Source organism: Cheilinus undulatus, linkage group 10 (genome assembly GCF_018320785.1).
Source record: "Cheilinus undulatus linkage group 10, ASM1832078v1, whole genome shotgun sequence".
Classification (NCBI taxonomy): domain Eukaryota; kingdom Metazoa; phylum Chordata; class Actinopteri; order Labriformes; family Labridae; genus Cheilinus; species Cheilinus undulatus.
This window is the reverse complement of record NC_054874.1, coordinates 6,644,828-6,667,384: the sequence shown is the minus strand read 5'-3', so window position 1 is coordinate 6,667,384 and position 22,557 is coordinate 6,644,828. Positions and strand designations below refer to the sequence as shown.

General features: G+C 38.7%; 1 protein-coding gene and 1 long non-coding RNA gene across 3 annotated transcripts in view; both read right to left on the bottom strand.

Moving 5' to 3' along the window:
* The window catches only part of LOC121516416, a 145,593-nt gene extending 139,997 nt beyond the window's left edge, over positions 1-5,596 (bottom strand). For both annotated transcript variants that reach the window (XR_005992472.1, XR_005992473.1), the window contains exons 1-2: positions 5,354-5,596; positions 867-956 (exon numbers count right to left, since the gene is read on the bottom strand). This is a non-coding gene — a long non-coding RNA (uncharacterized LOC121516416). The remainder of the gene's footprint in view (positions 1-866; positions 957-5,353) is intronic.
* Positions 5,597-21,179: 15,583 nt separating this feature from the next.
* vimr2 (vimentin-related 2) overlaps positions 21,180-22,557 on the bottom strand; it is a 29,511-nt gene continuing 28,133 nt past the window's right edge. Inside the window, exon 10 of the mRNA XM_041798301.1 lies at positions 21,180-21,257. Within this exon, the coding sequence (XP_041654235.1) occupies positions 21,215-21,257 (43 nt within the window). The 3' untranslated portion in view covers positions 21,180-21,214. The remainder of the gene's footprint in view (positions 21,258-22,557) is intronic.

Below are 22,557 nucleotides of genomic sequence, written 5' to 3'. Positions count from 1 at the left end.
AAAGGCGGGCAGAGCGACCCAGGGGCTGTGAGTCTGTCATCACAGCAGGCTGAGGGCACGAATACCGTATTATAGCCAGTAGATGTGCAAACTTCCTATGGTGAACAGTAACTAGAGAAGCATAGAAACCATCATGTAGCAGGATGGTTTAAAACCTTTTTTCCCCTGGGAGATTTCAAGAACACACTTCAGCTTATACACCAGGGCGACTTATAGAATGGATTTTATGGTAAGTTCGTGCACAATTTAAGTTCAGCTGGTTGGCAGGCTAACATGTACTTAGAATAATGCATTGCAGCTGTATTGCATAGGTCTCCTTTAAATCTTTGTGTGGGTGTAACTTTAATTTGTGTACAGGTTTTATTTTTATTTCTGCACAGATTTCATTAAAAAATGTATAGCTGTAATCATACTTCTGTTTTATTTGATTTTTGTAGGTGCAAAAGTTTCACTTTTGTACAGGTTATCACGTATGTAGGATTGGGGGCAGGGGGGATGTTAGATGTTAGATGTCATGAATGTTTCATGTTGTGTTTTGCACAGTTAGCTGCCTGAGTGATGCCTGAATGTCTGCTCAACATTTAAAAGCATTTCACTCAATAACATTTTCCCAGTTTGGACCACATGCTGCCTTCAGATTGCCTGTGGTTATGACATGAGAATACTGTCAAATATATGACTGGCATTTAAGCAGTTTATCCAGAGAACGAGTCTGCTAAGAAGGCAACATGGAGGCCAAACCACTCACCACGCAGCAGGGTGTCAAAATTTTCAGTAATGCAAAGTAAAATGTCAAAGGGAAGATTTTCCTTAAATATATAATTAAGGAAAATGAGAAACTGTGGTAAAAAATATAAAAAACTTACCAGACAACTGAACCTCCATGGCCTCTGCCTTTCCCAAAAACTCAGTCAGCATGTCACTTCTGGGGTTTTAGAAGATTCCCTCTAACAGGGCTGTGGATACAACAAAAGTGGGTTATTCTCAAGGACAAACAAACCCACAGAGACATCTATACACGCAGGAACAATAATGCTACCATAGCTAAAATGTAGTACAGTTGGTTTAGGGTTGTCATAATACCAGAATTTAAAACTGTAAATTGATAGAAGTCCAAGGCACCCTATTTTGATAATTTCTTGTTTTCAATTATCAAAAAAACTGCAGGAAAAAAACTGCATTAACCACACTGGCATTATTTTTGCAAGTGGTGCCAACTCCTCAGTAAGGAAATAAGCTATTGGCTGTCTAATGTCACTAGAAGTTGCTAAATATGTTGAATATGTTTAAAACTACAAATAAACCTGCCTCTGTCAAGTCTCGTTTTTCTAATGTCACAATTAAAACCCTCCTCATTTATCTGGGCTTTGGACCAGCAAAAATGACCCAAAAAAGACACTTTTTTTTGACTATTTATCTTTCTGGAGTCAACTGCAGTGATTTATTTTAGACAAAGAAATTTTACATTAACATCCCACCCTGACTGTAACACAGGAGTATAAGTAGTATAACCATAGAGCGTTGATACTCAACATGTGGCTCTTTTATGATGATTTGTGGCCTTTTTATTTCTCAATCTGAAATACTATTCCCCCAGAAACCCTTAAAAAAGGGAACTTTGACCTCAGAAATCCTCCACTGCTACCAACAATTGCATAGTAGGCTTTAATTGTCAAACTTGATTGTTAACCTTTATTTTTTGTCTGTATATTTCTAATGCCCTTATTTGCACATTTTTGCCCCATTTTCTCCATTTTTGCCTTTTTTAATGAATTATTGTTCTTTTAGCCCATTTTTGACACTTTCGTCTTGCTTTTTGCTATTTGCAATTTTTTTGCCCCTATTTGGCCATTTTTGCCCACTTGAGATACCTTTTGCCATTAAATGCTACTTTTTGCATTTCACCACTTTTTGCTGATTTTTTTGACCATTTATGTCACCTATAACTCATTTTTGGCACTTTTTTTTATCACTTTATCTCCCCATTATGGACAATTTTAACTCATTCTTGCCATTTTTCACCATTTAGAATGTGGCTCTTGCAAAGGTATTTTTCAGTAAGGGTTGAGTAACACTGCCCTAGAGTATAGCAGAGATTGTATCATTTAATGACACATTATTGAAAATATTGAATATTATATACGGCATATAATATTGGAGTATACTAAAACCTTTTGACACTTATTTTGCAAAATAGTTCCCTTAAAATACTACACAATTGCACTGAATAATGGTTACATAACACATTAAGTGTAGGAAAGGCACAACAACGCCTGTACCTGCGGAGGACACTCAGGGGATTCAATTTTAAGGGGGCCTTTTGAACAACTATTTACAAATCACTAATTGCATCAGTGCTTACCTTCAATTAGACATCCTGGTTCAGTTTCATTTCAGTAAAAAAAAAAAAAATCAAAGCTTTCCCGGATCATTAACCAAGCAAGTAAAACAACTGGAGAGACTCAAACTCAACTGTCAGAATTCCATACACAAGCAGTTAAAAGGAAAGCCAAACACATCTCAGCAGATCCTACGCACCCGCTGCACAAATCTTTTCAGCTTTTACCATCATGTTGTCACTGTAAAGTCCCCCTAGCCTAGAAAAACAGTTACTGAAATTCCTTTATTCCTACTTCAATAAACATCTGAAATAGACAATCCCCTTACTACTACTCACTCAAGGCAAATTTAAGTAGTTATATCATTTTAACCTGTCTAATTTATTGTACTAGCCATTTTTACTCCATTTTAAAGAATGTAGGGATTTCTTTGGTAGACAGGAATATAAAACCACTGCAGAGGACTGGTTGCATAGTTTGTCTGCTGTGTCTGACTCAGTGGAAGTAACTGGGTGTTCACAGCTTACTAGAAGAAAACTCACATTACAGTGACCTCAGACACTGGCAGCTCTCCACAGACCTTTCACCGTGTGCCAACAGCACAGCTCAAAAGGCAACAAAAGGGACACCCAACAAACCTCTGGCTCTTTGACACAGTCAGCATCTCTTGAAACACAGAGCAGCTCTGTGCTCAACCTGGATATCTGACAGGTTATTATCCCATTAGATATGCTTCACTTACTGCACAAACAATACACTAAGGCAACGCTAACCACAGCTGTGGCTTTAAGATAGAGATCGACTGTTTCTGGCTGTGGTTTTAAGCAACCTATGTTTGTTTTTCAACCTTTAAAAGGGACTTAAATCTACTCCGAACATTTTTTTTTATCAAATATTCAAAACAACTTCATATTGAAAGTAATTAACATACCTGATAGTGTATATTTTACTGCTCTTTCTTTGATTATGAGACTAGTTAGCCTAAAATGTTCCTGCTACATACTTTTACCTGGACTTGGGCCAGCAAAAATTACCTTTAATTGTGTTTGAAAGGTCACTGCATAAGGGGAAGCAATGCAGAACATTTCACACAAACAGAGTTGCATTGATCAGAATAACTGTTTAAATATCAGAGAAAAACATTTGTGATGTTTGACACTGACTTCCTATCCCTCCATTGTACAATTTACAAAGATAATGGTGTTTGGCCATAAATCACACTGTCATAAATTCTATCTGAAAAATGAGGAGACTGTATGCATTTACATCACCCTAAAGTCTTTACATTTCCAGTCTGAGCAAACCATCCCTCAAATGATGAAATGTTTATAGACTCTGTCAGCATCAGGCCGATTGCTCTCCGGTGTAATGCATGGCATGAGGTGGGAATGTAAAACATGTTGAAGAGTGTGGATGGCCCTTGGATGCCGTGTTTGAACACATCCGTGAAATATGTTTTGACGTTACTACAAGACGAGGGAAAAAAACAGAATCCTGAATGTTGCATGAAGCTGGAAAGGATTAATGTTAAAGTTTAATTTCTGAAGCCAGATTCTGATAAGACACTCAGCAGTGCGGTCAGGATAAACTTCTTGTTAAGAACAAACTCCGATCCATTAACATTAAAGTGACTGACAAGTTACCAGTAAGGAGTCATGTTCCACTGTTACACTGCAGGTATTTAGAAGAAAACAGTTGTTTCCGTGCATTTTTGACCTTCCATACACATGGAAATGGTGCTTAGGTAAGCGAAAGTGCACCTTTTTAATAACTCCAATCAAGCTGAAGGTTTTTAAAAACTCCACATACAGCGTTCATTTGCAAACTTGCAAAAACTGAGATTGTGGCTCATAATGGCACACTGTGCCAGGTTCTCCTGTGTTTGATTCCGCTTGTATAAAACTTTGCTTCTGCCATAATTGCACAGGACAAGTATTACCTAGGGACCTCTGGTGACTCGTAAAAATGTCATGAAGGACATCTTTGTTTTTAATCCTGTGTGAATCAACCATGTCTGTAATTCTTGGAGTAAAAATTCCAGGGCAAATTACCTACCATACTTCAGCACACACAGAGGTCCAAATGTAATACCAGTCCTGTGCAAATAGTACTTAACTCCCTACTATGTCACTCATGTTTCCATGGCAACAGTGGACTTAGGTATTAGTCAATCAATCAATCAATCAAATTCCTTGTTTGTACAGCGCCAATTCATATCCGAAATTATCTCAACTCACTTCACAAAGAGGGCAGGTCCAGCATAAGGCTTTGTCTGTTTTGAGGCAGTTAAATTCTAAAATCATAATAAAAACACACATTAAATAGTTCTTTTGACAAGAAAAAAGTGTGAGCAATGAAACTATTATAATTCATGTTGATTTTTAACTTCAATGTATAACTTTTTCATTCATGTGGATCCCAAGAGGGCTTAACTTTTCTTAGATACAGCTGGGGCTTCATTTCTGTGAAGAAAGTATTTCCACAGCAAGTTCTGCTTATAAAAAAATGTAAAATTATTTACATAAAATTTTCCCCTTTTTGTTATGTTTCATTTTGTTTGGTTGATTGTTTTTTAATGCAGTGAATTCATTGTTTTGACGTTAGCCTTACAGCCATAGCTGTCTTGCTTTGACTTTGACCGTTTATTTATCCAAGACAGTTTCAAATATTTAAGCCTTACTCTTAGAAACAAAGAAAGGAGAAAAACAAAATCATATCATGTGTAGTTTATATTTTCTAACGTCAGTGTTAAACGTACTGAACAGGTGACACTGCACATTAGCTAAATACAGAATCTGATCTCCTATTAGCATAGTGGAGCATGAACTGATATGATTAAACAGAAAATTAACCTTAATTCAAAAAAAATGAGGAGAGGCTCTATTATATCATAGTATTTAAAGCAAGCGCATTCAACTCTCCTTAGCTGGCAGATATTTCCCAGAAGCTAACGTTAGCTTTAAATACTGCGTCATATAGATAGAGCTAACCTTTAGCTCACGGTGCTAGCTTACCTTATCAATATAGCTCGCTATGAAGGTCTTCATTATAACGGTCCTCTTTACAAATCCATCCAGCTTAATTCTCCATTTATAAGTTTCCATTTTATCCTGGTGGCTAGAATAAGTAGTCTGTGAGCTGCCATGTGGTTCAAAATTCTGTCTCTCCTTAAAAACAAATAGTAGCTCGTTTCCTTATCACCCGTTTAGCGCGAATTTCTTTCTTTCAAACCCAGATAGTCTCAGCTTTTCTGGAAACTTCTAGCCGAAGTACTGTTAGATAAGGGTACGTTTATGACGCCCGTTTTTTAAAATAACTTTATTAACAAAAAAAAAAAAAAAACAACTTTCTGTAGGTCTGGGAAAGGAAATCCAAGACAGAAAATATTAAGTTAGTTTAATTACAAATTTAAGCTTTAAACAAGCTTCAATTAAAAACAAAATTAGAGTGGATAAATATTTATAAGTCAAAAAAATATTGATACAAATAAAAATGAATATTACAGCAATGGTAGATGTTCATCGTCACTCACTTCCACATTTATATAATTTCTTTATGTAAATTAAAAGTTTATACAATTATTATCAATTCATTTTTTATATATAGTCCTTTATATATATATATATATATATATATATATATATATATATATATATATATATATATATATATATATATATGGAAGAGTATTAGGTTACTGAAAAAAAATTTTGAGACAAATTTTTTTTTCAATTGTGAGAAAAAAGTCAGAATTCTGAGATTAAAGTCAGAATTCTGAGAAAAAAACATGTGAGACTTTTTTTTCATTTGAAGAATATATTCAGAATTCTGACTTTTTTTCTCAGAATTCTGACTTTAATCTCAGAATTCTGACTTTAATCTCAAAATTCTGACTTTTTTCTCATAATTCTGACTTTAATCTCAGAATTCTGACTTTAAACTCAGAATTCTGACTTTTTTCTCACAATTGAAAAAAAAAATTTGTCTCAAATTTTTTTTTTTCAGTGGCCCTAATACTCTTCCATATATATATATATATATATATATATATGTATATAATTTAACATAAAAATGTAGCTCAGTAAAATATGCTGAAATAAGATAATACTAAAATATAGCTCAATAAGATATGTCAAAATGAAATAATAATACACAAAATGTCTCTGTAAGAAAGGACTTAAATATTATAATACACCACAAAAATTGAACTCGGTAAAATATTTCATAATAAGATAACAATACACTTAAAGATAGCTGAGTAAAATACCTTAAAATAAGATAATAAAATGAAAACATTGAACTCAGAAAATATGCCAAATTAACCTCCTGAGACCTGAGTTGTGAAACTTTATGGCAAAGCCTAATCATTCCGATTAAAAACAACAACAACAACAACAAAAATAAATCCCCCCAAAAATTCCTTGTCTATTCCTTAAAATATTCAAGCAAATTTCCTGTTATTGTTTGAATTAAATTTCCCCCAAAACTTATAAAAACATGTCCCAAAATTCCATGAAAATCAAAAAAAATTCCCCCTAACATCCAAACCAATGCCCCAAGATTATTGTTTTTTTTTCCAAAGGACACCAACCCCCAATTCCCAACTAACATTAGTGAAAAAATGGGCAAATTTCTATAAACATACTTATAAATGTTTTATTTAACCCCCTAAATACCTGTATAAATTCCCTGAATTATATTAAACTTCTTAATTCCCCTAATTCCCAGTCAAATAGAAAAATACAAATAAGTTTCCCAAATTTTCCTTGAAATTACCTAAAAATTTCAAAACAAGCTCCCTGATACATACAAACAAATTCCCCAAATCCCCCTTAAACTCAGTAAACTCAATAAATAATGCTTAAATATGAGGATAATAAACTAAAAGAGAAGTCAGTAAAATAACAGTTCATTTTGGAATTTCTGAGTCCTGAGATCAACTGAAATGCACTATCACTAACTCATAATCCTGAAGCTAGCAATAAATAAATAAAGCAATAAAACAAAATCACTTAGTAACAAACTCATTGAGTAATGACTTTCTGAAACAAAAGAGTAAAGTTTCACTCCCCCGTGTTTGTTGTTCTCAGCTCTGTGTTCACACTGACTAGGGATGCCTGTGATTAGCCAGCTAACTGGGTAAATTTTGCTTCCCTTTGTTGGTACCACAATAGCTAGTTGGTTAAAGTAATTGCTAAGATTTTTGATCAACATTCAGCTATCTGTCTGTCTGTCAAGGGGTACTCGTTCCAGGAAATTTGTCACTAATTTTATACGACTCTCTGAGCAAAAATATAGCAATAGTGCTGCCTCACCATGCTGTCCTTTATTGAAAGTATAAAGTGGAGATGTTACACGATCCAGATTAACTTTTCAGAGGGTCATTAGACAGCCCAGGTTGTGTCAGCTGCCAAAATACCATCTGCTCAGTGGGGTGGGCTTTTTATATGGGAATAAGGACACATTGTGAAAAATTAGAAGGAATTTATTATTTTATATAAAGCCTTTTCACCCCAAAACAACAAGGGAGTTATTGATAGCTTCAGCACATGATGAAAAGTAAATATTCCCACAAATGAGGGCAACTTCTCACTGAAATAAATCCAGCTGAACTTAAGTATTCTAAGTTTTGTGTATATATGTTGTATTTTAAGGTTTCCTCCTCTGTGAGGTATCGGATATCTTAAAACTTAATACTCACCCTGATGTATTTTCTCATAGACATAAGCACAAACAGATAAACTTGGGATAAAAGAAGGAAACTGGTTTGGATTTCCTTTGTTTCTAAAGTTAGCAGCGCCTGGAATACATCCATAAAAATTCACAAGGACATTGTGTGGTCATGATTAAGGAGGCCATGGGTCTAATTAACAATTAACTGGGTTATTCCTCTCTTTTAACTCAGTCAGGCAGCACAAAGGCAACATATGTGCTGTCACGCATGCAGGATACTTTGATTACTGCTTATAAAAGGCTGTTTTTACAGTTTTTTATGAGTAATTTCCCTTAAAGATTGCAGAGCATTCAGGTTTATTGTTCATTACATTGTACAACGACATAGATACCCACATGAGAATAATTTAAAGCATATATAATGAAGCTTTAATGATAATATGCTTGAGGCTACTGGCAACAGTAGAAGAAACTTCTGACATGTTGTGCTCAGAGTTGGCAGTAAAATCTGGGTTTAAACTTGAGGTGTAGATCTGGCGCTGTGTCTGGCCCCTTCTCCAAACATTTGTCTTCATCTTCAGGATGACTGCTGGCTCCGGCGTTGCAGCCAGCGCTTCACCGCCTGTTTGATGATTAAATACATTTTGGTACATGTTGTAAACTTCCTGTGTGGTTGTACCATCAGGTCTGTGCTCCCCAAAGGACCTTGCATGAACACCATTATTATCCCAGCAAATTAGCCCAGTTAACCCACCCCTGCTCTGGCTCACTTTTTGTTAACCCCTCATTTTTCATCATGTCTGGACCACGGACCAAAGGGTTGGAGAAGCTGGTTATGTCCCCACCTCCTCTTCCCCACCGTCCCCTTCCACCCCTGTCCCGGCAGATCTTAACCCCTGTGAATATTAAACAGCACAGACTGCAGGAATGCATCGGCTAAATTGGCAGCAGATGTTGTTGAAGAGATTTGGTTGTGAGGTGTTTGGTCTGCAAACGGAGCTGTAAAACATTGCAGGGCTGACAGGTCTTCTGGTGAGCCTCTGTGGTGAAACAGCACAGGGGCAGTATGGTCCAGAAGCTTTGTAGAGGTTCCTGGTCTCTACAGAGAAAGCTCAACTTCAGAAACAAATATTAGTAGGAGCTGTCCTCCTTCATTTTAATCCATGCAGCATTCTTCTTAGATGAAATTGATGGATAAGAGAAAACAAAATCTCAGTTCACTCCATATTTGTCGCCTGCTACATGACAGTGGAAGGTTTCAGTCAGATAAGACAAAAAATACAGCTCATGATGTGGAAATTATGTCAGCATACATCCCAATTATATTTGAATGTATATTAGAGTATATCTGAAAGACTTGCACATGTGATCCAGGAGTGGAAACTGTTGCTTACCTGCTGGTCGTGTCAGTTTGAGAGGAAGCAGGCCTGAGATGTCTGGGTGTCTGGGAGGAAAGATAAATGACTGCTGCACAAAGAAAATGATTTCGTAGTTTGTTCCAAATTCTAAACCAGCCATCGCTCCAGGCTACGAGCGTCGACGTAAACTGTGACACATGTGATTTCTTATTCCCAGTGCAAATTATGAAAGTTTGGACTACTGGTGTTCTGGCTCCAGGTCCTCAGAGGCACAGGTAGAGGGAAATGTTTGGGTCTCAGTGGATGGTTACAGGAATACACAGGCTCACTGACTCAGAAATCTCACAAGCAAGGTTAAGCAAAACATTTTTATTGATTGGATTATCACCTTGGAACTTTCCTGGATCTTTCACCACATTGTTCTGTTAAAACTGATGCCAGTATGATGTTATTTTCAGTGCAAAAATGCTTTCATATATCCCGTTTTTCTCCTTGCTCATCACTAAACAGTTGACAGACAACAAGAGGGGGAAGATGATGGACAAAGTCAAACATTAAAGGTCACATATTTTACCCCTTTAAGACAAGTTTATGAAACATGCCTGTGAGGTTTGTTGCTGAAAAAACACTCCAGTATTGGATTTTTGCATGTCCAAAAACCCCTCTGTTTCAGCCCTGTTTAGAACGAGCTGTTTCTGTGTCTGTGGCTTTAAATCTTAATTAGTGGGGCGCAAGTGGCCGAGTGGTTAAGGCGCACCCCATGTATGCGGACGGCCCGGGTTTGAATCCAGCCTGAGGCCCTTTACCGCATGTCTCTCCCCTGCTCTTGTCCCTGTTTCCAATTCTATCCACTATCCTCCTCTATCAAATAAAGATACAAAAATGCCCAAAATAAACCTTAAAAAAAAGAAAGAAAAATAAATGTTAATGAGTTGCCTGACACAGTCACTGACTCCGCCCCTCTCAGGTACTGGATGTGGCTTAATGGATGTGGCTCTCCTGATCCTCCTCTCAGCTTCATCAGGAGAGGAGGCTCAGGGGAGGAGGGCCGAATTTTCTTCCAAGCGGGGAGGACAAAACAAACGTTGGGGCAGGGCTAACTCTCCACACGACATCACACGACATCATGAGGGGAAAAAGGGGGGGGGGTCTGATTCTTGGGGATTGTGGACAGGCCGGGGGTGTATTTTTTGTTAGAAAAGCCTGAAAAATTGTATTTTTACAGGGCTGTGAAAAAGTAGCTGCCCCTTCTTGGTTTCTATTTTATTTATTCATTTATTTATTTATTTATTTATTTATTTGCATATTTGTCACACTTAAATGTTTCAGATCATCCAAAAAAAAAAAAAAATTTAAATTAGACAAAGAAAGCCTGAGTAAATACAAAATGCAGTTTTGAAATGATTATTTCATTTATTATGGGAAAAAGCCACTGTTCAAAGTTTTCTCCATTTATGGGTAATGGCTCTCCCCATAGTTAGTTGGAGTCCCACAGCCTTAGAAATGGGTTGTGACCCCTTGATAATGTGTTGCTTTTTTAAATCTTTTAGCCTGCTTTACTTTGTCAGACAGGTTCAAAAATGTTTTTTTTCACAAAGGCCCATGTAGGTCTGGATGGCTTTTTTACCTTAATAAATAATGCTAATTTCAAAAAATGCATGCTATCTTTACTCTAAATATATTTGGCGAATATTCAGATTTAATAATCACTAATTGATGGGCATTAATAAATCAAATCAAATATTTAATACTATATTAAATACAGCACTAAGTAATGACTTCTGAAACAAAGGGGTCAAGTCAAATTCCCCCTGGGTTTGTTGTTCTCAGCTTTGTGTTCATACTGACAGCATAATGCTTCCTTCAACTTCTTTATTTACACCCTGAGACTCAAACATATGAACAGTGATGATAATAGCAGCACAATCCTTTAGTTTGCAGTTAAAGTAATCCATTGTTAGTTACATTTTTAATAAAAATAATCTGTTATTGATTTTTTTTGCAACTTTCCTTTTCTTTTGAGTCCAAAAACAGAATGAAAGACAAAAGAAGCTCCAGACAGCATCAGAACTGTTTCTAATGGGAACAACAGTATTGCAGGCTAATAAATTGTGCAAGATAAACCAGCCCTTTTGCCTAGATTTTGGAGATGGTGGTACGCAATGACGAATTGAGGCTCTTCTGTTTGTCTCCAAAAGCTCTTAAATGTTCTTAACTTTATAAGAGAGATCACTGCATACATTATAATTCATATAAAAGTGCATTTATACTCACTGTATCTCCAAGTATGCTATCTGTTAACAAAAAACATCCCAGAATTATAATCACTAAGTGCCTCAATGTACAATAAGTGGGGGGACCTCATGCAGCAACTATGTAATATGCTTTTTTCAGGCTGATAAGAAACCATTACTACTCCTCTGCAGGGCGAGTGCACAGAGCCGCCTTTTTACTGACAAGGTAGCTTAACATGAGAACTACATTCAAGGGTGGCCAAGACCCTCGCAGGCCATCTGCCAAGAATCCAATACAGCAAATGGTTGGATCCGTGTAAGCCTTAAGCTGACAATAAAGTCACTACACTAAGAAAGATGCTAACATCCTTTAATGGGTGTGAGGGCCACTGCAGCTGAATACAGAATAAGGCTGTTTTCTCTCGTGGTCCCTGCAGCCCAGACTTTTATCCGCTTCCATCCAGCACACCCAGTGAAGTTGATTAATTGAACTCTTCGGGACAAAAGGAAAGTTTTATCAAGTTTAGACGTGACTAACCCTCTGTGTGGACTTTGGGGAAATTAAAAAAGGCTGGTTTGCTTTATCTCCCCGATCACAGGACAAGGAACTTGGCCAAGAAGTGAAAATATATCACAATTTCACATCTATGGAAGATCAAAATGAGGGGTCTCGTGTTGGGGGGTGTTTGCCACCTGCTTTGGGACGTGCAAGAAGGGGAGTATGGGGTAAACGCGGGGTCATGGCTGTCAGCAGTCTCTCAGTTAAAGAGGCCAAGTGGGACTGCGGATATGAAGACAGAAAGTATGGCGATGGCATGATGGGGGACGTGGGGAGACACAGTTACACTACCACCATCTTCACCATGGCGTATAAACCCTGAGGAGCCGTGCATGTGTGTGCATGTTCATGTGTGAAAACATTCCTTTAAGGAGTTTTCTCAGAGGCTCCGTCGTCAGTGATGCTCCCACAGCTGAAGCCTCTCTTATAAAAAGAGAGGGATGCCCACTTCCTGCTCCCCTCAGGCATGCCAGTCCTGTCTCAAGGGAAAGGGGCCCTGTAATTTATTATTTGTTCCCCTCTTGTTTAAGGCAATACTTTCTCAATAGCTCTTCCTCCTTTGTATATTTTTACTGTTCTTATTTTCTTCCTTGATTCAACCCTGTCCTCTCTTATTTATTTGCTTTCTAAACACAAGCCTGGTTCAACGTGTCCAAGCTGCCATGAGGAGACTTTAAAAAATGACTTTTGTCCTCACTGAGGACAGTGTTTATTTTTCTGGGTGAACCTGAAGAGGAAAACGAGTATTTTGGGGGGTACCTTTGTGGAGGTGACAGCTGAGCTGAGCTGCACAGGCTGACCTCGATTAGCATTACCTCAAGCTTTAATCACATTCTCCTGCTGCACACTGAAGAAGTGTGGACGATACACCGAGCTCACATGTCATGATTTATCAGCCTGGCCCTGCCACTCTTGATGTAAAGACATTCCTGCACCATATGAACCTAATGAGATGCTATGTACACAGAATGTGTTGTGAAATGGGTTTCTTGCAGCACGAGCAAACCATCCTGAAACTCTCAATCCCTTAAGAGTTTTTCCTAAGTGTAAGTGTTCCTTATAATGTGTACGTTCTACAGAATGACAGCTGAAACATTCAGAGGTTTCCACTAGAGTAGTGATGTTGTGTTTCTGTCCATACAAGCTTAAAGGAGCAGTGTGTAAAACTGGGAATTTAAAGATTCTAGATTGAGATGCTCACTTCTGGTGCTGACCATGGCAACCGGTGGAATTTAAAACTGAGCATCTGTCATCTGGTCCCTTCTGTGGTTCTGTAGAAAAAAAAAAATCTAAGATGGCAGAGTCCATCCCCTAACCTGACACGCCAGATAGACTGTTTCATGCATCCATTGCATGAATACACTTGCCAGCCACTTTATTAGGTACACCGTGCCAGTACCAGTGTGGACCCCCTTTTGCCTTCAAGGTTCAAGGTTTTTTATTAGTATCCAAAGGTTAAATTTGTTGTGCAGACAGGAGTATAGCATCCCTGAGACAAAAGCAACAACAGTAATTCACAATTCAAGACACAATCCACAAAAATACATTAAAAACTGACTTTAAAATGTTAAAACAAACACTGCTGATAGAAACCATGTCATGATAAAATGCTCTAGATGACATCCATTCTAAAATAATACTCCAAAAGTGCTGAAGTGGTTTTGAAGGCTATCTAAAATAATACATATTCTATTGAAGTTAAACTGCATCATCTTAAGAACTGCCTTAACTCTTCATGGCATAGTTTCAAAAGGTGTTGGAAAAATTCCTCAGGGATTTTGCTCCATATTGGCATGATAGCATCACGCAGTTGCTTCAGATTTAGTGGCTGCAGATCTATGATGAGAGTCTCCCATTCCACCACATCTCAAAGGCGTGCTGTTGGATTGAAATCTGGTAACTGGAGGCCATTGAAGTGCAGTGAACTCACTGTCATGTTCAAGAAACCAGTTTAAGTGAATTTGAGTTTTGGTGCATTATCCTGCTGGAGGTTGCCATCAGAAGATGGGTACACTGTGGTTATACAGGGATGGACATGGTCAGCTACAATATCAGGTAGGCTGTGGCATTCAAACAATGCCCAATTGGTACTACAGGGCCCAAATTGTGCCAAAAAAATATCCTCCATACCATTACACCACCAGCAGCCTGAACCATTGATACACAGCCGGATGGATCCATGCTTTCATGTTGTTTATGCCAAATTCTGACCCTACCATCTGAATGTTGCAGCTGAAATCCAGACTCATCAGACCAGGCAGTGTTTTTCTAATCTTCTATTTTCCAATTTTGTTGAGCCCATGTGAATTGTAGCCTCAGTTTCCTGTTTTTAACTGACAGGGGTGGCACTCAGTGTGGTCTTCTGTTGCTGTAGCCCGTCTGCTTCAAGGTTCCACGTGTTGTGCATTCAGAGATGGTATTCTGTATACATTGATTGTAACAAGTTGTTATTTGAGTTACTGTTGCCTTTCTATCATCTCAAACCTGTCTGCCCATTCTCCTCTGACCTCAACAAGGCATTTTTGTCCACACAGCTGCAGCTCACTGGGTGTTTTCCCTTTTTCTGGCCATTCTCCGTAAACCCTAGAGATGTTTATACATACAATCCAACTGCCAGGGACTACAGATGGGAATTAGCCTATGGCTACAATCTGGCACTTTTACATGTCCATGTTCATTAATGTTCATCGTCCCTTATAATAAATAAATGAATGAATGAATAAATAAGCCGATAAGCCATTTGTGTTTACAAGCCTTTGAACAGGTGTACAGTATTTTTCACAATTTTCAAAGAATTCTGAAAAGGTGACTGGGCCACCATTCTGTTACAATCATTATGGGCCAGTCAGAGCTGCAGGACAACATGAGGTAGAAGGCGTGCATTCCTCCAGTACTAACCTCAGCTAAGCCTCAGGCTAGTGCTGCCGTAGTTAATAAACAGCAGAGCTTGCTGGTGGCTAAAATTAGGCCAGTTGGGAAACAACTTCTCAAGGAAGCTTCCCATGTTGCTCTTTGCTCTTGTTTTAACAAAGAAATGTGGCACAGTTTTGATAAAACTGCGGCTATACTGCAGCTACATCCAAGGTAAATGCTACATCAGCAGCGGCCATTGCTATCGATTTACAATCCGATTTAAGCCCACCTGTAGCTACTGCCTCCTTCTCCTCAAATGACCTAGACTGGCCAGGTTCAATCTTAGACCTGGCACCATCATTTCAAATTATTCAATCAAGAAAAAGGCATTTAAGGCAAAATAAGTTAATTTTATTTGAGGGAATAATGTTCAAATAAAATACAAGTTACATGAATATAATCAGGAGTGAAAACAGATTTTTTAATTGCCTTACATCTGTTTCCAACTTGCTGTTAAAAAACTAGAAGAAGAAAACAGAGGTGGTTAAACCATTTTCAGAGCATGATTTGGAACATTACATGTGATTTAGTGCTCTGTACTGCAGTTAAGTGTACTGTAATACAGAGTACTAAAAGATGTATGTGATTGAGACACACTATATGTTTGATTTTAATCCAGTTTGTTCTGCTAAATGCTACTGGGCTAAATATTACACACAGCCCCTTTAAATTATTTGGTCAAGACTAAAATATTGTTATATAAATTGTTGACTGTTAAGTAGAATATTGAGAAATTTTATACAGACATGCAGGAACACAAGAGGAGATCCTAAAAGTTTATAAAAAAAATACTATATCATTATTTTCATAATTGCATCATTTTAAGGGCAGTAAGCACTAATGCATTAATCGTGATTAATTATGATTCATCCTTTTTCTCCTGCACACTGAAGAAAGATGGTCATATACAATGAAGACATGTCCGAATTTACCAGCCTGGCCCTGCCACTCTTAGTTTAAAGACATTCCTGCCCTAAATGGACTTAATGAGATGTTATGTCCACAGAATGTGTTGAGTGAAATGGCTTCTTTCACGAGTAAACTATCATGAAACACTCAGTCACAGAAGTTTCCCAGAGGGACCAAAACTTCATTTATTCCCCGAAGAGACTTCTTTGTTTGTTGTTTTGCTGCTTTCTCAACCTTACCGAAACTATCAAGACAAAAAAAGAGGGTCTGAAAAGGCCAAGCGCCTGGCTGACCACTGATCCATGACTCAGCTTTGAAAATCTCCGCCTTCAAATCAAATTGTCCGGCTTCAAGGAGCAGAGGTGCCGCAGCCCTGCCCCGGGCCGCTCAATGTCATCACCCAGCTTTGAGGGGTTAACTTGCATTTTTCTCAGTTGTCAGGGACGTGTGATGAGGGCAAAGGAAAACAGAGGGGTGCAGAGGTCACCACACTCACAAATAGCAGGAGGCTTTGAAATGCTTTAATTTTATTATGAGTGTGCCAGAATTACCAAATTTTCAAATCAACCACAGAATTCACACATTTCAGTTTCTGCCTGTCAGAAACATCTTCACCTTATCTTGATCATTTTATTGATTTTCCTCAAAGCATGACAGCCTATTTATTATCTATCACAAAAAAATAACAAAAATGTAGAGTTTCTAAAGAGTTTTTATGTCTTTTTTCTTTAGAACTTTTTCCATTTATGTCATTGTTTCCCATAATTTGTAGGTTCTTTAGTTTGAAGCATTATCATCTAATGTAAAGTAGAATTTTTTCAATTGTGATTAATGGCATTGTCTCTTTACAGCCACAGTGGTGTAAAATAAGTCCTTGGTGTTGTATTTCACTTTGAAAACTCACAGACAGCTCAGTGAACAAGTCAAAAGCCATCTGCACCTTGTGCTATCAAATATTTACCCTTTTACTGTCCCCCTGTATTCTTTTTAGCCCATAACAAGTTCCTTTTTCCAATTTTTATTCATTTAATAACCTTATATCTACAGGAAGTTCCTCATTTCCTTTAAGGGTGCTTTCACACTAGGGGCCTGGTCCCAGATCCAAGTATACTGAAGCTCAAAGTCAGGTTTGTTTTGGTCAGTGTGAATGCAAATGAACCACACTCAAGCACCAGTTCAGGAGGTGGTCTCAGGTGCAATTCAAGTGGACTCTGAACCAGTTCAAATAAAGTGTTAATGCAACTGTGCCCCGATTTGGGACAGAGTTCATACAGCTATACTACTACATCATAAAAGCACATTTTCTTTTCCCAGTGGTGCAGTTTCTTCACATTTTCCTCAATAAATGGTGGAGATCATCAGAAACCAATTCATCTAATATATTTTTGATATGACTCCTCTTATGGATGAACACAAGTTGAAACCAGCAAGATGAGTTCCCAAGGCAATAAAAATCTCTGATCACCTCAAAAACCACCGTTTCTGTGCAGTGTAGGCCCCTTTAATCCTCTAAGCCAGTGGTTCTCAAACACCAGTGTGCCTTGAGTCAAGTCTTTGTGTGCCATGGGAATTTGTACAACCATGCTTGATTACTACAATAATACAAAAACTAAAGGTACTATAACATGTGTGATCACAGGTATTTCTCATTCCATAATATAACTTTAAAACTTGTAATATCACATATGAAAAAAAGGACAACCTCTTAGAAAACAAATAGTTTTCCACTAGATTTCTGATATTTTCTGCCCTAGCTTATGTTTCATAAGTACCTATTAGGGACAATTTTGTGTAAAAATGACAAATAAAATGTACAAAAAGTTTTGATTTGCTACAGCATATTGCTTTAATCGACAACTGTGAATAAGGCTGATGTGGCTGAAATGTTCACAAAGAAAAACGCTAATTTTAGCATGTTTTTGTATGATTCTGTTGTTCCCAAATGGTGTAGCAAGGCATGTCTTGGTGTGGGTTATGAATTTGAACAACTATGCATTGTTACCACAAGTACACATCAGGTGATTTTGCATGGATATAAGCATAGTGTGCCTTGATATCTTGGCTCAACCTGAGGTGTTTTGGGCAAAAAACATTTGACGATCACTGCTGTAAGCTGTATGTAGGTGTTTAAATACAAAGTCATACGTTGCTGGCATCTTAAAAATGATAGTAAAAACATCCATGGTGGCAAGATGGACTACTTAACCAGCTTAAAATATAAACAATCTTCGCTTAGGTCATAACCTATTTGCAAACCAGCTACATGCACACCACCACCTGCTGTATCAGACTGAGTACATATGCAAGTGGGCCCGCACACAGATTGATGTTGCTAGCTAGCAGAGGAGTAAGTTAAGAATACCCTTTCTTACCACACTTTTCACTTTCAGACAACTTTCCATGAATATGCTTTGATACAGTCTCTGAGAACAGCATGCACTTTCAGCAGGGACCTTCTGTGGCTTACCCTCCTTGTGAAGGATGACAATAATTGTCTTCTGGACATTTGTCAAGTCAGCGGTCTTCCCCATGATTGTGGTTGTGTACTTTACCAAAATGAGATAAATAACTGACAGAAGTTGAACTATTCACAGTATTCTAATATTTTGAGATAGAGGATTTTAGATTTTCATGAGCTGTAATCATTAAGATTAAAACAAAAAAGTCTCAAAATGTTTCACTTCATATGAGATTAATGTAGAATACATGGAAGTTTCAATTCTTGAATTCAATCACAGGAAAAAAAATGAATTTCTTCATGAAATTCTAATTTTTGAGATGCACCTGTATGTACAGTTATACAAAGGTTCATGTAAGGTTGCGTCAGTTGCAAACACAGCAAAGAGAGGGGGTCAGCTTCCCTTGACTCTGGAGCCTTTGGGCGCAGGGTTTGCACCCCCACATCCTTGACTACATAACACATGGATATCTACAAATGAAAGGTGCTGCAGCCGTTAGCTGAGCTGCCCGTCGGATGAGGAGGAAATCCCTGTGCAACAAGCGTCGATCAGGTAGGTTGAATGTTGCTAGTGGTGCTGAGGTGTCATCGACTGGTTCTCAGCTGTTTCGGCTCAACCTGAGGCAGTCATTCCGGGTCGGCTCCTGGAACGTTACTTCTCTTCAGGAGGACTCTCACATACCTGTGATGTTGAGGGAGCTGGCCTGGCTTGGGATTGCTGCTGCTGCCTTGTCTGAGGTGAGGCACCCTGGCACTGGTGAGACTAGTGTGGGTGGAGACACCTACTACTGGTCCGGCTGTGCTGATGGACCCTAGACCGAAGGGGTGGCACTGGCACTTGCGAGCCGACTGGCCCCTTATTATCCGAGACAAGGCCTGTCGATGAGGGTTTACTGCACGTGTGACTGACCCATTCATTGAGCTTGGTCTCTTCGTTTCCGTCACTCCATCAGGAATAAATGAACTATCTGGAAAGGAAGCGCTCTACACCAGACTCAACTCGGTGGTAGATTCGGTCCTCAGAGGTGATGCCTTGGTCATTCTTGGTGACATCGGTGCTACCACTGGCAGTGAGGCATGTGTTGGTTCCACTGGACAATGAGATGAAAGCTCTCAATGCTCCTTAACTTTTCCAGCAGTCTGAGCTTGAGGATTGCTGGATTGTGGTTCCCTAAACTTAGGAGTTGTTTATTGAAGCTAGTGATTATCTTTGTTCTGGTTTGAGGTTTCAATAGCTTACTGGGACTTTTACCCACTTTTTAAAAAATCCCCACGTCTCAGCTGTCTGAAAACTGGCTCACTTCCCCCAGCAAAGACTCAAATCTACAAGAGAAGAATGGACAATGAATTTCCTGGAAGTCTAAATCAGGTCAAGTTTTTTCATGAATTTCCTGAAGAGAAGATAAAAAGAGGAAAACACAACTGATGGAGTAAGACAACTCTCCTCAGACGGAGCAGTCCCATGACATCAGAAAGACCGGGTGGTTTTTATTTAAGAGATCTGGAGCGCTGAGGGAAAACATCCTCCTCCATCTCATCTCCTCTGAGGTCTTGATTTCACTCTTTCTCTCTGAGAAAACAGACACAGAAGCCGACCATGTTTCAAGTCTCCCAATTAAAGAAGTCACTCCAGCCTCCCAGCCGCGGCCCTTTCTCCAGATACTCAATTATTACGGAGTGCACTGAGTGTGGCTAATCTTATCTGATCCGTTATTAGCTGCATTTTTCATCTTTATGGCAGAGCTAACAAGCCTTTGAGATGGTTAATAGCTGGGAATGTTCACATCTCACGTTAAGCATGAAGATGAATGAAAAAGGATGACTGAACATAAATCACTCTGCTCTCTCTGCATAGTTTTACAGTAAGGAGGGAGTCACAAGCATGGAGTTTCACAAAGGAAATCACACAGTATGAGGTGATCTCTCAAGCAACTACTTTTATTTAATTTAAAGCTGAAGCACATTTTGACGCTTGTGCCGAAGCTGAAGAAATGATTTATCACAGATGGTTTTAAGTCATGTAGAAAATAAGGAAAAGATTACAGGGGAATGTAAGAACCAAATCCTTGTAAAGTGGGACTTTTCAGAGTAGACATGATGGATCACACAGACTTTTCTTCCAGGTGCTCATTTTGTCAGAGTGGCGGTAAAACAACTTCATGAGCCATTAGAAAAGCAAACAGCGCCCTGAACTGTTGGCTTTAACTATATGTAAAAAATCAACATGTATGCACAACTGTAAAAGCAAAAGTAAGAGGGATACTTTGAGTTTAGAGCTGTCAATATGTTTGCTAACAGTGGAGAGCTCAAAGGTTAAGAGCCGGTAATCAGGCGAAGGCTGAGTGATTGACGAGGTGGCTGCTCAGCTTTAAAGTGCGTCTTTCTGTGTTTTTGTGTGGGATTTGTTCTACAAAGAGCGAACAAAACATTTATGAATCATATCAGGGAGCTGAGGGAAGATAAACCCACTTAAGGGAACATCCCTGCCAGACACTGAATGGATACACTCTCATCGCACAGCCCCTCCTCCGCCTCCCACTAGTTTTAGACAGCTCCATCTTTCTTGGGTCTCGAGGTCATCTACCAGAGACCTGCTATCAGCGGCCCGGATTAGACCTCCAGACGTCATTAATCTGTCATGATAAGTTTACATCTGCTTAAAACGCTGCGTCGGTACCTCAAGCTTCATCCTAGAGCCAGCTGAGAGAGGATTTTGTGTGTTTTTGTAATATCTGTGTGGTGGAGCATCCAGCGGCGATAGGAGCTTTGAGTCACAGGTTGCAAAGCCGCTCCTCCTCTTCCTCAACCAGACTCCTGAAACAAACAAACACAACATACGCAGGTTAGCAACTGGAGGAACTCATCGGTTGTGGTAAACATTCATTGATGTTCATTTAACAATTAAACAAGGTCTATTGAATAGTTGCACTTTCCTGTAAAAGGGCACGGTTTTTATGTTGTCCCTAAGGCCAGCCACACACTACAGGATTTTAAGCCCGTTTTGGGGCAGGATATGCCCCCCCTGACGATCGTGGGGGCCTCGTCGCAAACGACTGTTTGTCTGAGCAGTCTGCATGTCTGCATGCTCCAAATCACGTTGTAGCCTCCAAAATCCTGAATCATAAATACCAAACACGTTTGATATTTATAATTCTTGGTCATCGTGCCGCTGACGGAGTACCCACGACAACCAATGAGAGTGAGCAGACCGGGTAGCGTTACAGCCAGATCATACATACTTTCACCACTCAACCATGAACACAAGTTTAACTTAATTTCAGCCAGTCTTTCTCATGTTTTATGATTTTTGCTTCACCTGTAATGCATGCCAGGACAGCCTGCTGTGGAGAGACAGCAAGACGGTATCGACAGACATCCGTGTTTTGTTTTTTCCTCAAGGGGTCAAGGTCGTAGGCAGGTCATCAGGTGTGTGGTCTCCAGTGATCTGACAGTCTAGCTGAGTCGTCTAGTGCGTGCATTCAGAAGATTAAAGATGAAAAATTTTTGGAAATTGTCCTGAAGTCTGTGGTCTCCCACAGTTTAAAAATCGTTCCAGATTAAAAAAAACGTCTAGTGTGTGGCCGGCCTAACTCAACTGTCTTCAGGGAATATATCTTTTCCTAGAACTAGTTAAGCCCCTACAGCCTTGAATTTCTCATACATTGATTCATATAGGGCCACATGTCCAGCTGACATGCTCAGCTGATGGAGTGGACAAGAATATTCCTCACACTGAAGTTTCCATGTGAAACTTTTAAAGTACAAAGATGTAGTAATCATTTCCAGAACTCACAAAATTGTCTACTTTGATGTTGTACTTTCAGCTAAGTAGAGTTTGATCAAAGCAGAATTTCTTATCAGAAAAGCATGATAACAACCCAGTATAAAAACCCTGTTTCTGAGTGTAGCTCATATTTTTAAAAGCTGAACAAATTGCATTTCATTAGATATAAATATCATGAATTTTTTTTGCATTGTGATCTATTTAATTGTCTGAAGAGTCATGCCCAGGGTCCCTGGACATTGATTATTTGTTGATATACATATATATGCACTTGATTAATTGACTTATTATGTATGGATGTTGATCTTTGTGCAGTTTTTTGATGAGCGG